Here is a 17,889-nt window from a genome sequence, read left to right on the forward strand (position 1 = left end):
CTTTCGCTGCACAGGTCCCAGGTTTCCTGGTAGCCACGGGGAGGAAAATACCCCTGCAAAATCTTTTCCCCAGCTCCAAGACTATCACCTGCAGTGGTGCCCCCACTCTTCAGCCTGGAGAGCAGACAGGAGTTTCTCTATCATCTTTTCCAGGCTGGACTGAATAAGGCACATCTGTGGCTGTCCTGGGGAACAGAAGTACCATGGGCTGTAAGGAAGTATGTCTATTTATCAGAGCCACCATTGACCTGAGCATTCACTTTTTTGAAAAATAAGCTTTTATGCTCAGTCGAGCTTCTTGCTCTTGCCAGAGCCAAACTTACTCACTGAGAGCAGCTTTGCTTTAGCAGAGAGCTCAGGATTTGGCCCTCCCTCAGGTAAGGGAGAAATGATGGCACATTTTGCTGCATTCAACATCCCATGATCCTTCCAGTTTTTGAATGAGTTCTAACTGGCTTCCCAAACACTGAAGCTCTCACTCCTTGGGAAGGAAGCTGTCTTTCAAAAACCACCCCATCAGCCAAACTGCATTCAGGATAGAGAAACTTGAAAATGGCTGTGTGATTTTCCAGCCTCCAATGCAGCTCTGGTGCTCTGTCCTCCCAGGAGCAGAGATGGGAGCGCATAACTTCTGCCTGCTCCCAAAATGCAGATCACTTTTGCTCAGAAGAGCAAGTGACATCAAGTAGCACACTCTCCTCCACCAGCTAAGCACGTCTAAGTCCTTCTTAGACCATGGTCAGCAGTGGCAACTCTGCACCATTTTCAAAGAGCTTTCTCCACCCCAGGCTCAGATTTCCATCCAGCCCTGCCTCACCACCCTGCAGGGTAAATGGAGCCTGGAGATGAACGGGATGCAATAGGAGGTGAGGTGACATGGCTGCATTTCTGCTGTTGAAGCCAGCTCTCTCCAAGGCAGCAAGAAGCGCACAGCTCGGCGGTGATAAACGGCCTTGCTTTAGTTATCACTTTCCTTAAGTTAAGGAGAGCAGCCTGGTGATGGATGGGCTGGAATTCGGTTATCAGGGAAGGCTGTCAGCCAGAGTTGCCTATCTGCACACACATTTAGCAGGGCGTCATTATGCGATGGCATGGAGTTAAAATATGACCAAGGGTACTGAAAGAAAAAGAACGAGATTAAAAAAAAAAAAAGGCAAATTGAGCAACAATAAAGGAGCATGAGGCAAGAACGTTATCATACTAGTGACACCTTTTATCTCAGTCTGGTTAGCTAAAGCAGGGCACAAATTGGTCCTTCCTCCACTATTGTATCCTCTTGTACAAACAGAGGCAGATAAAATGTGTCACCAGTGCGATAGCATATCAATTTAACCCTAATTATCTAGAGGGTCAAATGAAGAAATGGGGGTTTCTCGTTTCAACAGGTCCCTCCATCTCTGTTCAGAGCCAACACATTAATATGGAAGGGGGAGGGGCAGCTGTAATTGATTTCCGTCACTCAGGTGGTTCTGGCGTATAAAAAATTAATGCTTGATTCTCCCAACTAATCAGAGCTGGTTAACGTCCATCTGCTTCTGGGTTCAGGATGTCAGGAGACAAAGAAATTGGGCCACTTGCTACACACAGGGTGTATTGATATTGAGGCAGTTAAAAGAACAAGTTCCTCCATGGGAAGATAAAGGGACATTAAATCTTGGGGTTTATAGACCTGATCTTAACCTTCCAAAAAAATCCATTCCCTGGAGACCTTGCATTGTAAGAGATGCAGAACATTTTAATTGTGTCCTGGCCAACACTTGTGCATTGGGCTGCAAAGGAGAGCACTGGCAGGCTCCTGGCCTGGAAATCCTTCACTGATGAAGAAAGCTGCTTGGATGCTTAAGCAACAACAGCACCATGGTGAAAGAGAGGAGCTGTCAAACCACCTCAGCTGGGCCCCTTTGTTCAAAGCTAGGCTGGTCAACACTCTGGACCACACAGCTCAGAGGTGCTCCTCTGTTTTGATGTAGAGTGGCATGTCTGCCCAGCCAAGAGGCAAGCTTACGTGTCCTCTCCCAACAGGACAAGGTCGCAAGGGAATAACATCCTATGCTAAGGCACCTGAACAGATTTAGCAGAGAAATGGTACTGCAACAGGCAAAGCTGCACCTGTCTGCACTTAACCTGCACTTACATGAGCTGGGGCCAAGTTAGGCATTCAAAGCAGTTCAGGTAGGTCCATACTCTCCCAAAGAGGCAGCTGCAGACTGCCAAAACCACAGTGCCAAACCAGAAGGCCTCTGTCAGGGTGATGTCACAGCATCCACACACAGTAGACTGGCCCACGTACAAAGAACAGCCCAAGCCACACCACAGCCTACAAAAACTGAAGCATGCTGACATACACCTCCACAAAAACCTGAACTCCCTCATCCCAGTAATTCAGTTTAGACTGGGGCTACCTTCCTGTGTATCCGGAAGCTTTGGCAGGGAGGTGTCTCCTCCTCAGTGCTGGAGTCACTTTGCCACTCAGTGCAAACATGCTTCTGTCCAAAATGAAGTACAAACCCTGTGCCAGACCTCTGGCTCCCCACTCACAATTTCTCAGCCCCACAGACCAGCCAAGAGGCCAGAGGAGCCCACCTGCTCTTGCTTTCCACCAGGTAAGCACTCATCAAGCACACACAATGCCATCTCTCTCTGCCCCCCCATCAGTGCCGGACAAACCACACCTGCCTGGCTGCTCTTAAAATTCACAAGCAGTAGCTGTGGAAAGACAGTACATCCAGAGAGGGTCTGAAAAGCCCTGGGCTTTCACAGAAACCCTGAGACAGGTCCCATCTCTCTCCCTCTTTGCTTTCCTTCCACCCTCTCAGTTCTCTCAACCACCCCCAGACTTGTCACAGTGCAACAAGCGTATGAGCCACACATCAGCTTTAAATATCAGCGTGCATGAAGCAGGGACATGAGAGCAGGGAAGTGGGAACAGACAGAGCAAGCCTCCATCGCCTGTCAGGTAACACTAATGAATTTCAACACCAGCAGCCATTGCCTCAGACGGGCTGGTGAGAGGAGACAGAGTTACAGTGAGAAGCCTTTGCAGGAGCAGCCTGCCTTTTTTCAAAGCCCCCTCTGTTAATAAATGTCATTCTCGAGCAGGCTGCAGCAGTCCTCAAGCCAGGACGGCGTGGGCTGGGGGAGAGACAGGCAACTGACAGCACTCAGGATGCCTGGGCAGCACAGCCTTTTCTTCTACTGCTTCCCCAGACAAGAGCCAGGAAAAGGAAGAAGACAGGTCATTGCTATTGGCATAAAGCTGTGTTCCATTAAGTCCCCAGCTCCCAAATAACAAACCTTCACAAGGAACCACAAGTGCAACCCCAACACCCTCTAGTCCTGTTCACTGGGATGGATGGATGGATGGATGGATGGATGGATGGATGGATGGATGGATGGATGGATGGATGGATGGATGGAGGCTCTACAGCAACCAGTCCTGGAATGGGCAGAGGGATGCAGAGACATCCAGCCACACTGTCTGCACTCCTGACAGCAGCAAAGGGTTACAGAGCAGTCGGTCCCTTTGCTAACACAAATGCACTCCCGAGGCAGCACAGGGAGAAGCATCCAGCACAGGGCACTGTACGGCAACCGCACCGATGCACAACATGAAGGTCAATGCAAGTCTTCTTTACAAATGTCAACCTGTCATCTCTGGATATTAATGAGGGCTGACCAGCAGCTAAAATGCATCCATGCTCCATTAGTAATAAGAGAGACACAATGCAGGAGAAGAGCACACACCATGGCACATGGAGGCACCAGTGGGTCTGCAGGGCCTGAGGAGGTGTGGTGATGCACAACATAACTTAGGCCACTCCAGATGCCCAGGAAGGAAAGAAATTCTGTACAAACCCCTTCACTGGAGTGTGTGTTATCTTTTCCCATCAACCTTTAATTGGATTAGTGTAATGAGGCCAAAAACACAGGCTAAGCAGCAAGGTTAACACCTGGCACTTCCAGATCTTTTCTTTTTCTGTGATGCCAATTCTGGACAGAGCTGCATTCTCCCTCTACCAGACAAATTCCTGCCTAGGAAGCCTAAAAGGCAAACTGCAAGCCTTAACACTAGAGACTCATAGCAGCATTGGCTGAAATATCTGAACACGCATCATATGCTAACAGTGTGATCCCTATTCTTTAAATTTTTGCTGGGTACTAAGAAATTTGAGAGAACCTCAAGACCCTTGCTTTCCAAGCCACTAGCCAGTGAATGGAAAAGAGTGTTAGCCTTTTGCAGCCAGGCACTAGGGACATAATTCTGCCACAAAAAGCACATAGGGCAAGTGGCTTGTTGTGACTCGCTCGTCCTGCAAAGCACTGTGTGCCTTCCACTGCCATCAACCTTAATGAAACATGAAGGCATTTAACACCAAGTGAGATCTGGCCCTTTTATGAGTATCTGTCTGTGCATCAGCAAGATGCTGGCAGAGATGCTATCTCAACATTAAAAGCAAGGCTGTAACACAGCAGGTATTCAGCCTCCAACAGAAGATGTTCATCAACAATTGCGCACACATGATGCTACAATAAATCTATGTGCTACTTCTTAACAGCTTCTCTTAAAAAGATTCATAGCTCTATTTACTGGGCCTGATTCTGCTGCTAGGCATGTGGGAGTAAATCTAGAGTAACTCTACCTGGAGTTTGTAAACAGACAGGGATAGTAGGATCAGAACTGAGCCTCTTGATTTTTAAATAAGTACTTAATTACCATGCAGGAAACCAGAGCCTGCTGGCTCCATGGTTCAGCTGAGATTAAAAGTGCAGCAGGAGGAAGATTTGCACTACTCCAGATTGGTGGAGGGGTAGAGCAAATGTTCTCACCATCCCTTCCAGATATGGAGAACAACTAGGTGGACTTGCCTTTGACATGAGAAGTGCATGACACTGCTCCCAAGAAAAGAGAAACTGCAAAGTCTCCAAGGCTGAGGTTGCCTCCCCAGCCTTGGGAACCTGATCTTATGAAAAACCCCTACAAACAGATTTTTACACATAACCTTGGTGTGAGAGTATGTCTGCTTACTAAACGTGACATTATACAGCATCTTTATGAAGAGAAGTGTACAAATTGCATACTGTATTCTCAGTGGAAGTCATGCATCACCACCACAGGCTGCAGCAGGTCAATGTCCAGTTTGTCATCAGAAAAAACTCTTCACCATGCAGGTAATAAAGCTCTGGAACAGACTGGTGGCAAAATCCCCTCCCCTGGAGACATTCAAGCTCATCTGCAGAATACCCAGAGCAACCCAATCTAAGTTTGAAGTTAGCTCTATTTTGAACAGGTGGCTGGATTAGAAATCTCTATTTAAATTATTCTGTGAATCATGCTTCAGCAGATCCTGATTACACATAGCATGTGTCCTTTCTCTGTCTATATGGTCTGTTAATAAGCCTTTCATACAGACATTAATGTAGTAATCGCCTGGTTCTCTGCATACCAGCTGCTTTAGGAGGGAGCATTTAGACTCCTGTTGCAGAACACTGTAATTATGCACTGAGTAAGGGAATGTATCTGATTAAATGGATGTATCCATCGTGTCTAAGCCCCCTTAAAACCAAAACATGCACAAAAACTAAGCTAAAATTAAATATTATTCTCCTCCCACTGTACAAATACCATTGCAGAAGTATTTCTCCCTAGGAAACCTGAACACACAAGACCTAGAGCTAAGGTGCTCCTCTAAACTAAGAAGATATGTCCTGTGCCAGGCCTTCCTTAGATCTTCTCTCCGACAGGCAGGAGGAAACCTTGCCTCTCCCAAGCCTGGCCTGTCCAGACCATTTAGCAAATAAACTCTTCAAGACAAGGGCTTCTCTGCTATGAGTCATAAACTGTTTAGTGCCTAATGGTAAAGCCTATAGACGCTTAACATAATACAATCATGTCACTTAAAGGCCATTAGTCTCCAGTCTAAACAGCACTTTTCCAGTCGCAGCGGGGACCTGCCAACCCAGCAAGGCAGGATAAGGGACATGGGTGGTCAGTCAGGTCACTGGACTTGCAGACACTTGATATGAAACCCCAAGCAGGACAGAGCCCAACCAGAAAGCATGGGGGAAAGCCATGCTCTAGCAGTCAAAAGTTTTGTCATTTGTGCTTTCTTGAATCACTCGAATCAGCTGAAAACCTGTCTGCCAGGTCTGTCTCCACCTTCAACCATGGCTGTACCGCTTGCATGGGGAAGAGCCCCTCATCCACAGAGGGAGCATCCAGCTTTCTGTATCACCTCTCTTTCCACTCACTGAAGTAGACCATTGATCTACAAGAAAAGATGCCATTCTGTTTTGTGACTCTGTTTGAACCCCTCTTCTTTCCTGGCGTCATCTCTGTCTTCTTCTGGCACCACATCACCCAGTTCTATTCTCTCAACTGACTTCTGAGATTGCTTCTTCTTCCCACTCCCCACTAAAGGGAAGAGAGAAATCCTAATAGGAGCCAGTGGGATGGGGTAAATTGCCTTCCTATGCCCTGTGATGATACACAACCCAAAACTGCACACACAGCAGCTTCATGGGCTCTCATGCTGTCAGCACTGGGGAGACCAGCACCCTGGGTAACAGGGTCTGAGCACAGGTTTCTGTGCAAGTTACACAGGCACAGAAAAACACAAAAAAAACCACAAAACAAGTTTGTGTTTTCCTTGTGGGGAAGAGACCGTTCCCACCTCCAAGCGCAAGCTGCCATTAGTATTTGCTTCGCCAGAGAGAAGGAGCAGCGAATCCTCCAGAGCAAAGGACAAGTGCAGCAATTAGGATGCAGGGGCTGCGGGAGCTGTTTAACAGCACGACCCAGAGGTCAGTGCCGCCGACTCCCAGCCCTGCATAAATATTGTATGAGCTGGGGAGAGGGGCTGTTACGGCCACCCTCAGCGCCAGCCCTCCCCCATCCATCGCCACTCTGCATCCTGCTAGATACGCCAGCAACATTATTTACAGATGTGACAGTCAGGAAAATCACTTTAGTAACTAAGGGAATGGGAATGAAGACTGCACAGTAGAGCAGGCACCTGGGAGCAGGCTCCCATCCGCACCTCCTGCCACCCCTTAGAGCCCTGCCAAACGGCACGGCCCGTTCTCAAACAGGTACATGAAATACCACCAGGAACAAGGAGGGGAGGGGAGGCTGTGAGCTCCCTCTCAAAGCTTGCCAGGTGTTTGATTATCAATGCTGCTGAAGCACACTTCAGCCAGCAGCTGCCTTCCAGTTTCCTATCAGTATCTCTGCTAGACCCGCCCTTTGGAGGGAGCTTTGTATCAATGTAATGAGAAGCTTTAGAGGGAGCTTCTCTCAGACTCTGTGCAGACCTGCAGAAGGGCCCTCACTCCAACACAGCCATAGGGGCTCATCCCTGCAGAAACGCCCTCAGATGCTCTATTTGGCACCAGCCACCTTCCTCACACGTGACCTGTTCACTCCTTATTCCCTGAAGGATTGTCTTCACCTGCAACTTCAGTCACACTGAATGGCACCATCTCTACTGTATCTTGGAACATCCTCATTCTTCTGCTCACTTTTTTTGCTGGACATGCCAGGTAACCGCACATTTGCTGTGATGCTCTGCACAAATACAAACCTATCTCAGATTCACAGAGACTGAAGGTTCCTGAGGACAAGGACATTCTCCAACTGTACCAGCAGCCCATGAATTCCTAGGGACATGCTGCTAATAAACATTACTGCCCAGGGCAACACACGAGAGCTGCAAGATGGAAGACACAGCTTGGATGTGCTTCTGCCCATGATACCTCTCCAGAATTTTTTTCATTGTTCCGTGTCTGGTTGCTGAATCCAGGGAAGGCAGAAGCCCTGTCTTACAATTAGCAGCTTTTCTAAACTCACCGTGCAATTAACAGGCTTAATTATTGATGGCAAAGGCAGGGAAGGGAGGAAAGAAAGAGCCAACAAGGAAGGAATGATGTGGGGGTGGCAGGCACCAAAGGTCTCCAAAGATCTTCCCTGAGCCTAGAGCACAGAAAGAGCCCCTAGCCGCTCTGCTGCTCCCACGGCCCTGCTCTAATGCTCCCTGACATGCCTCTGAAGACAGCGAGCTGTTTGCAGTCACCACCGTGATTTGTTAGTAATTATTTTCACAGTGTCACATTGCTGTCACTCTCTTAACAAAGAGACAGGCAGCCCGAGGCTGCCTGCAAGAAAGAACCAACAGAGAAAAGCAATTGTCAGGCACCCAGGGATCCTCTTTGCTTCCTGGGTTTCAAAACCAGAGCCCTTACCAGCTTCTGAAGCAACTTCTGAGGAGAAGTGGCAAGTCAGAACCATCTCCCATCCTGGTCACAGGAAGAGGAATTAATTACTTAGCACCTTCTCAATTTCACCTTACCTGTAAATCCAGTGCAAGACCCAGGTGCTTAGAGCCCCTTAAGCCAGCAATTTGCTTCAGGCCTGCAGCAAACACAAAACAACTTTGGCAATTGATGACTTTTAGTGCTCTCCTTGCAAGTCCCTATTTCTTTTTATGTGGTCTTGCCATTAGAACGTGCTTCCCAAACACAGCAATCCTGATGACAAACCCCTGCCTAAGTCTATCATCCTCACACATTAACCCTCCAGACTGTTCACATGTGCTCTTCCTACACCAGACTCATTAATTCCAACACACTGCTGTGCTCCACATGGCAGTAACATTTCACTTGGCATTTCACAATGCCAGAGGACCTCAGCAGCTTCCTCACACCTGAAAAACACTGTCTAATGGCTTGCTGCCTCTGTTTTCTCATACACAGCACAGTGACTTGACAAAGAACTTCCCTGCTTGAATCACCTCCAGTCCATCCATCCATCCATCCATCCATCCATCCATCCATCCATCCATCCATCCATCCATCCATCCATCCATCCAACCTTTGGCTCACTTGTCACTAAGTCCAAGGTAATCACTCCTTTCCCAGTAAACATGGTGCTTGCTTGAGCCCCCAAGGAATGGAGGCTACTTTGGCACCTGAAGTGTCACACGAAATAAGGATATAGAGATGAAAGACTGAGACACCTGGCCAGACAACCTTTAAAGCACTCTTGAGCTTTGTGCAGAAATCAAGTGGACTTCCTCCAGAGCATTTCCAAGTCTGAACTACTCCCAGCCTGTGTTCTTCCTACACCTGCTTACTGATGGTGCACAAGGGGCTCTGCAGCCATGGGGAAACCTGGGTACTAATTCACCCTCTTAGCACAGGGAGAGTTTGGAAATATTAAGCCTCACAGTCTAAGGAAAACCTTCCTGCAATTAACTGCATGGAAGAGCTCTTGACTGAGAGGGCAGCTCCTTTTCAGGGGTCCTTTTAATAACCAAGAAATGGCATATACATGCTGTGAAGAATTAGGATCACCATTGGGAAGCTAAATGGTCCATAAAATGTAAAAGTTCTCTTCAGAGCTGGGAGCATTGTGAGCTGGAGGAGAGGTCTTGGCAACCTCCCACCAGCCTACTCCATGCACCTGGTTTGCAGGGACAGATGTGACTCCAGGCAGGAACGAGGAACTGAACTCAGCTGGTGCCCAGGCACCTTGGGCACGCTGGCCAACAGTCAGCACCGAGACCTGGTTCAACAGGCACGTGGAAAAACTGAAGCAAGGAAATTAGAGATGACCAAGAGGCACCTACAGAGGAAAAACAAAGGGTGTCCCAGAGTGCCAGGCAGAGAGGAGGAGAAATCCTTGCTCCAAGACAGGCAAAGCTGGTAGGACCAAGGCAGGATGAAGTCCTGGGCAGTATGAGCTTCCCGGACACAACCCTGCCAGGACATCACCCTGCTTCCTCTATCTTCTTCCCACAGACTTCTCTATTCTGCTTTCTTCTACCACCACCTCCATATGCCTCACATCACTGCTAACACCTGGTCCACATCAATGTCTGACCATGTGACACTGCCTTTGGGGTGCCAGGCTGCTGATGGCAGCGCCTGGGCCAAACATGGAAAAAGGTGACTCCAACATGAAACGGACTCAGCTCAAAAAGTTAATCTGCAGCTCCAGTGTCCTCCCAAGTCCTGCACACACCTCATCATCCACTCCTGAGGATACAGAGCGTCGCTGGACAAGGCGCGTGAGAATATGCTGGAGGGAAAATACCAGGGATGACCTCAAGATGGCCCAGTAGGTCTTTGCCAGCCAGGAGCTTCAGGAGGAAAGGGACTAAACCCATCCAGGAAAATGGCTCCCAACAGGAAACAAACATCCCAACAAAATAAAACATTTTCAAGAAAGCTATAGACTCACACAGCAGAGCAAGTGAAAGAGGAACGATGCTGCTCCCAGGCTGGCAGTATTCTTCAAGCAGAGCTCTCTAGGCAAAGAAGGCATAAGCACATCTCTCCCAGCCAAGCCACTGAGAGGGCAGCATTGGTGCCAACACGCAACTGCTCTGCTTCAGCTGCAAAGTAAGAAGAGCTGGGATCCAAAGGAAGACAGCTGACATTTCAGACCCAGCATGAAACACTACGGCTGTCTAACACTAGAAAAATTAAGCTATTCTAAGAGAAAACAAACACTTTGTGGAGCTAAATCCTGTTTTTCACACATGCCACAAACAACAAAATTCAGCTGGCAAACAGCCCTCCAGTGATTGTCCTCTGCAGTCCCAAGCCAACCAGCTTTTCAATTCCCCAAGGCACAGAATCACCACAATCCTGAACTGCTATTAGAGGGCTCTCATACAGACAGAGGCTAGGTACCCATTTACCAAGTACCCATTATAGATCCATTGATTTTGAAACAATTTTGCCTGAATTCACTAAAATCCTGGACACAGAATTCACCAAAACCCTGGACACAGAATTCACCCTAGTGATTCCTGGTGCAGAGGGCACTATGGCTCCCTACTCTGTGAGCAGATGACATTGAGACCATTGATTTACATCCAGTTCAGTGTGATTGTTTTCAAACAGCTTGAGTTAAGTTACCCAGGGGTAGAAAATCTACCTTCTCCACTTACTACTCCATCCCAAAGGTTCAGTGCTGGAAATAAAGTGCATGATGCAATGCCTGCCTCATTCTCCCTTGGACTGCAAATTTATTTGTAAATTTCTCCAGACTCTTTTCACGCTGCTTCCAACTTCTTTGGTCTTAATTTCCAGGTAGAAGAGTCCTGCTCCCCAGAGTGCACCAGGCACCACAGCTCAGTAAATCTGTAGCCACTACAGCCCTGATATGACAAATGTCTTTGCTATAATGTGCCAGATAAAGAACAGACCTGAAGGTCCATTGCATTATGATCCCTATGTAAAGATTTAATGTCCAAAGCTTAACCCAAAGACATTCCCAAACATCTAGGACAATGTAACTTGCAGAAGCCCAAGCAACCAATTATTTCAAATAAAGACAAGAACAGGAGTCAGCCAGGGTAACTGGTACATAAGGATAACAAAAGTCAAGTCTGGTATATTCATTTTAAATAAGAGTGTACAGAGGGGGAATCTTAAAATCCAAATTTTTTTTTTGCATAAGTGATATCATTTTCTTTAAAAACAAAAAGCTGGACTGCAGGGTCACAGAAGTGAATGGGGTCACTGCTATTCCCTGTAAGTGCTCACAAGGCTCCCTTGCTTAGCTCTGGCAAAGCACTTTAGGATGTAATTACATGAACAACTCCATCAGCAAAGCTGACTCAAAAGGTTCCTGACCCTGGATATTCAGTCCCATCCCTTCACTGTAGTTCACACCACACTCTTTGTTCAGCCAGTGTAACCGTGTGAAGAGATACAGCATAGGCTTGTTCAGCAAAATGATCCCCACTAAAAAAGCACCACCAAGCTAATCTAAAATCTTAGCTGGAAAGGAATTGTTTTATTAGCTTTAAATACAGATGACTACATTATCTTTCAGTTACCAGATCTTTCTTGTTACTCTCAACTCTGAAAATACCTCTTGCCTGGCTGCCACACAGCCAGCCCGCCCCACACCTTCTCCTGCCCTTCCTCATGACTACCCAAGCCTTCCCACTCACTCTAGCCAGTGCTCATCTGCAATTTCTCTCTGAGGTAGAGGCTACCAACCCCCTCCTGGTCCTGTGATAAAGAACAGCATGTACAGAGGACACTAACACCAACAATTCTTTTCCATTCATGACCTAATTCTGATCTCAAAAACGTCCAGGACAGAAACCTGGAAAGAGCAACCCACTGCCACATTTTGGAGAAGACAAGCATCCTCCCAGTCTGTGTAACTTGCAAGAAAGAATTAAAACAGTAGGACAAAATTAAGCAATGGTATAATTTACTGCTCAGAATTTACTAATATCCAACCTAGGAAGAGCACCAAGGGCTATAAACATTTCAAGACACTTCACTATGTTTTATCACTATATTAGAGAGTACTTGCCTTTTAACACTTATTTAAGAAAATAAAAAACTTCTGAGCAGTAGTTTCCTGTGAAGACATAAATTAGTATGTTCTGATCAGCCACAGTAAGTGCAGTTAAAGCATCTTCATGTCAGAGTTATATAGACCAAAGCCTACATGTACTTTTGGCTATGCTCAGTGCATTTACAGAACAATCCAAATCTGGAAGGAGAAGGATTAACTGATGCTTCTGACATTACGGTGCAGGTCTGAGACTTGGGACATAAGACTTCAGCTCTGCCTCTGCCTGCCTGCACAGCCACAGGCATCTCACTTAACCTCACCGTACTTCAACTCTGTATCTATGAACACATGGTAAAAATGCCTCTTTTGTTGCCAAGATTAATTCACATTGTGTTTAAGAGCCCACAAACTGGTTTCACACACAGGGGAAAGCAATTTGACATTTCAGCAGAAATAAACTACACTAAAGAGCTTATATTACAAGGGCTCAACTGTGGCAGATACTAAGTACCCTCTTTTCCACTAAACCCGTCTCCTGCAGTCAGCAGCTCCCTCAACCCTTCAGAGGCACATTACCCTCACCACCCAATGCCACATCAATGCTATTTGCTTAATGACTAGTGTCAGTTCCAACCTAGGTGCAGAATGAGGTCCAAGCACTAAAGCAGACGACATCAGGTATCTGAATCCATCCCTGGAGCTGTTAAACTTGGACTATAGCTCCTTGCAACAGGCTAAAGGAATCCTCCCACTGAGCATGCAGAGGCCTGAGGACCGTGTGTCTAACGAGGCTGTATCCCCACTCATATTTTAGCTTGGCAGGTCTGGTGCTCCTTTCATCTTTTGCTTCAGGTAGCTCTCTTTAATTAATAACATTTCTGAGTCGACACAGGGAACTTTCCACCCAGAATGAATGGCCCTCTCTCATTAGAACCATGACTTGTCATGATGTATTCAAGAGCAGAAGTGTGATTCATTCCCTTGTCTGGGAATGAGGGGTGTTGCTGGGGGGTGGGGGGGAGAAGAGTCTCTGTAATGAGTGACTGATATTTGCTGAAGTTGATACGCGACTCTGTCGGCTTGAACTGCCTTGTCAGGACAAGCCTTCAAGAAAGGTGATGTTCCTACTCAAGAGGTTTTCCTCATTAAAGAAATTGCATCTTAACAAGAGGGAAGGGGAGGGCTGGCAGGAGAGCTGCTGTCTCCCCAACACCAGCCTGATTCACACACACACCAAGAACTGAAAGCAGGTTAATCCAAGCACAGCCAGTAGAGGATCAGCGCTTCATTTAGGAGCCCTCTCACACAACGGACTCTCTCCAGCAGCAACCAAATCCCTCCAACAGGTGCACTTCTGGTGGTGCACCACACCCATGACAAAGCCTTTGGCAGCATAGCCGAGGACCTTGACTCATGCTAAACCTCCATAAGCCCTTCTCAGATGCCTGGTGTTTTGGGCACCCAGCTCCTTGTGATTAGTGCTCCCTATTGTCTGAGGGAAGACAGACACACAGCTCTGTGGTCTTCCAAGGAAGCTCCAGTGTCCAAGAGCAATCAAGTCTGTAGCCACACAGTGCCTCTTTTCCTGAAGATCCCTGAGCCAAGCAGAAGCTTTAGTGATCCTTTAGCAGCTGAGTTTACATCTTGAATCCTGCAGACTCAGTAGTGCCAGACACCATCAACAGAGAGCAGTACCCCGACAGTCACTATTTCTCTGGTGCTTTTGTTTGAGCTACACACATTGCAACTCCTGGCTTAGGCAGGGCTATTTCCCTACCTTATCCCTATATCCAACACTGACAGGCTTGAAGGTTCCTCCTCCTTGTTACAACCACTTCCCCACATCCAGTTTGCTCATCCCACTGTGCCTCCCTGGCACCTACCAGTGGCACCTACTGGAACCCCTCACAGTAGACAGACCAGTTCAGAAGACACCATATCTCAGCTCCAGAACAGCACATGCAGACAGAAGCCAAACTAAATGCCCAGGTCACTGCTGGAGAAGCCAGGAACAAAGCTGCATGGTTTACCAGCCAAGCTAAGGACAACGGAGGACAGGAACTCCAAACCACTCAAGATCTGGGTAAGAGGATTGCAGCTATGCAAGCAGCTGTCATTACTAAGGAAGCTGAGAAAAGAAAGAGCAGAGTTAGGAGTAAACTTGTCACAAGTCGTGGCTCCTTAAGCCAGGAAGTGTTGCACTCACCTCAGTGTCCTCAATTCCTCTGGAACCCAGCCAGGTTTCTACCATGCAATGTTCCAACAACACTCCTCCAAAAGTGGACAAACAGCACCACCTCCCTTCCTGCTGTCTTTTGTGACCAGCGTGTGGTCTCAACGTGGTAGCAAAGGGCATCAGCTACACCACAGGTCTTCTAGGGAAGCATGGAGGGTTCCCTGGAATACCTCATGGATGTTCCACGTCTCTGAGGCTGTGCCTCCCTGTCTGAGCAGCCTTGTTTCAGCTCTCCGCTTTCTCTCTTTAAAAAGAGATGCTCAGTTCTGCTTTGCTAAACCCTATTTGGCAATGTGTCTAAACACACGCAAACTTAATTAGTTCAGGAGGGAGACTCGGCATTTGTGGTGACGGATAAAAGTAATGGGAAATGAGACAAGTCAGAGCTGGCAGGGAGTCCTCACTCCAGCCTCATCCACTGGCATGGTGCTAATCAGATGTGACGCTACACGCTGCAGCACCCAATCGGTGATGGAGCGGCGTGATGTGCTACTCACCAGACGGCTGCAGCCAGACTCCTGCTATCCATGTGCTTGGAAACACACAATGCATTTTCTGCTTTGCCCTGAAGACGCTTCAGGATTGAATTCTGAAGTTAATGGTTTAAAAAACAATTTTAAAAGGAAGAGGGAGAAATGAACCACTCTCAACAACCTCATGGCCAGGAGTGGAGTCTTCTTTTCCAGCTGAGTAGTGAGGGACAATCCATGCGAGAGACCACTGCAAACAGTCAATAGCGTATCTCCACTCCAGCACAGCATGTCCCTCTGAGACAGCTCACCTCACAACCCCTATGGCTCACCACAAATGGGGCTCATCTTTACCTCTATTTGCCTGCTGTAGGGCTCTGAAGAAAAAAAAAAAGCCACCCAACACGTCCAGGTTGCTCTTTCCATATGAACACCAAGTTAGGATGTCATCACCTGGGAATCTTGTCAGCCCACTGTGAAAGCGATGGAAAGATGGGCTTGGAGCAAAGATAACTGTTTCTCACAACCATCAATAAAGTGGTAAATTGGACTTACAACACCAATACAGGAGTAAAGAACAGAAAAAATAGAATACATGAGAAACAGAAGTTTAGCACAGCAACTGGGCTGGTCTCTAACAGATGCTTAAACATGATATATAATGAAAAATAACTCACTCCTAATTTAAGCAACTAACACAGGAACTTGCAATATATATGAGCTGTGGACACAGCCTGAGCAAAGACCAAGATTCTGACTCAAAAATTCGAATACCACCCCTCTGTCTCTGTCTGGAGCCAATTTCTCAGTACTACTAGTGCTTGTGCTGAGCTTTGGACCCCATATTTCATGTTTCACTAATTACACAAAGAAAAGGCAAGAAGCTGCCACTCTGCAAAGACTACTTGTCAGGGAAGAACTCGTGCTGATTGCTCCTAGACTATGTGCAGTTTATTTAGGCTTCCAGCTTGGGGAAACCAGTGTCACAGTGAAAACCAAGTAACACTACTAACAAGTTGTGGCTGTCAGTTTAGGATGGGATGTGTCAAGCCCATGCTTTACTGGTGTGATAACAACAGGAATCCTTATCCAGCACCACAGGGAAATGAAAAGCTGAAGCAAGATTATACTAATCCAAAGGAATCCATCTCTATAGGACACTGATCTGCAAACACTTCGGAGATTGAACTAATTTAATTTTTCAGCATTTAGCTCCATTCTTACAATAACATTTTTAGGTTGTGGCCTAGCTATTTTTCTAACAAAACACGCACATGCACTAACATTTGCAGATCCCTGTGCAGGCCCCCACCTGGTACTTGCCAGATATTCACCCAGATGATGAAGATGACCTTAACGATAAGAACACCACTGAAGCATGCCAGACCTGGCTTCTATTCTGCTTGTGTTCTGTTCCAAAGACTACTCTGTGATTCACATTGAATTACTGTGCCAAGATGACAGAAAAACCCTTAAATGCAGGAAGTCAGGTAAGGATCATCACTTGATCATTCACGTATGCACTCAGAAATATCCATCCCTTTGGAAAGTATATTGGGTAAAAGGCAAAACGTCACAAAGCTCCAGTTTAAACTTTTCTTGGGGTTCTGAAAGGCTTCACTCTCTACAGGGAATATCCTAGGCAGTGATCTTGCACCATGCCCAGCACCCACCTCTCTTCTGAAACAACTTTCCTCTCCCAGTTATGCATGGCAAACAACAATTTCCCTAAGAAACAATGAGTAGGGACAGTTGGAGGCTTGCAAGGACAAAGACATATTCACTACAAGCAAGCATGGAGCAATAAAGCCCAGGAAAATCTCCCTCCCCTCCCATACTCACATCACTTTCAAATCCCAGTCTCCACAGGTCACAAAAATCGACTTGACGCTGGGATCTAAGAGGCCTTCCTTTGCCATCCACTCGTCAACCCTCTGAAAGGAAGGCAAGAAAAGAGGATGAGTTTTGCAGAGACAGGCCGAGCCACAAGAGTTAAACTCAGATAAGCTGCTTGCAATCAAGAGAGAAGAAAATTGTGATCTTATCCAACCTCTCCCTCTCTCTCTTCTCTCTTTGCTTGCCATCTCAACAACAGCACGTTTGGACCTTTGAAGATTTCTGATAGGAGACATCAGGCAACAGAGGAGAGATGATCTTATCAGACACTGCAGCAGCTCTGCTTGTGGAGGGATGAAAGTTGTGCAGCGTTAACGGGACGATACAGCTGTGCTGTTACCTGGCATTTCTCCTCTGCCTGTACCAAAGAGGCTCGTAGGAAACATAACTTCTGTCCCCTCCAGTAAGGAGAAAGACAGGTATATTGAGATGGCATCCCTCCCCTACAGCTTTTCTCACATACACTAATTCATATAGCACCAGGGGGATATGGGAAGGGGAAAAAAATGGAAGGGTTGGGCACACACAGTCACTGCGTGGCAGCAACAAGCAAAGCCAGGTGTCCCCTTCCTCTCCAGGCTGGATTCTTCTTTCCTTCTTATAGTTCTGAAGAAGTGCTTGTTCAGGATAGTGTGAATTTAAAGAGGATCCACTATTCCTGATCAACTTCCCACAGGGACAGACATTCTGGGTCCTCTTAAAAAATGGGCCACGTTAACCTGGAGAATACAATCCACCTCAGGGATTAAGGAACTAACCTAGACTAGAAGCCCTGCACAGACAGAAGCCCTGCATAGACACTTAGTCCAGCTACAACTAGCAGATGATGTGCCCAAAATCTTGCAGTGGCAGGCAATCAACTGTTATTATGCAACCTCATTAGCAGCATTTTCAATGCTTGAGCAACAGAAATCCCTCCTCTTTTCCCTTGCTTGACACCTTTCACTCCAGAGTAAACCAGCATG

At 47.0% G+C, this 17,889-nt stretch overlaps 1 protein-coding gene across 1 annotated transcript in view; it reads right to left on the reverse strand.

Moving 5' to 3' along the window:
- ERI3 (ERI1 exoribonuclease family member 3) overlaps positions 1–17,889 on the reverse strand; it is a 118,465-nt gene that overhangs the window by 78,983 nt on the left and 21,593 nt on the right. Inside the window, exon 4 of the mRNA XM_031058730.1 lies at positions 16,871–16,962. Within this exon, the coding sequence (XP_030914590.1) occupies positions 16,871–16,962 (92 nt within the window). The remainder of the gene's footprint in view (positions 1–16,870; positions 16,963–17,889) is intronic.

Source organism: Geospiza fortis, unplaced genomic scaffold (genome assembly GCF_000277835.1).
Source record: "Geospiza fortis unplaced genomic scaffold, GeoFor_1.0 scaffold333, whole genome shotgun sequence".
NCBI lineage: Eukaryota > Metazoa > Chordata > Aves > Passeriformes > Thraupidae > Geospiza > Geospiza fortis.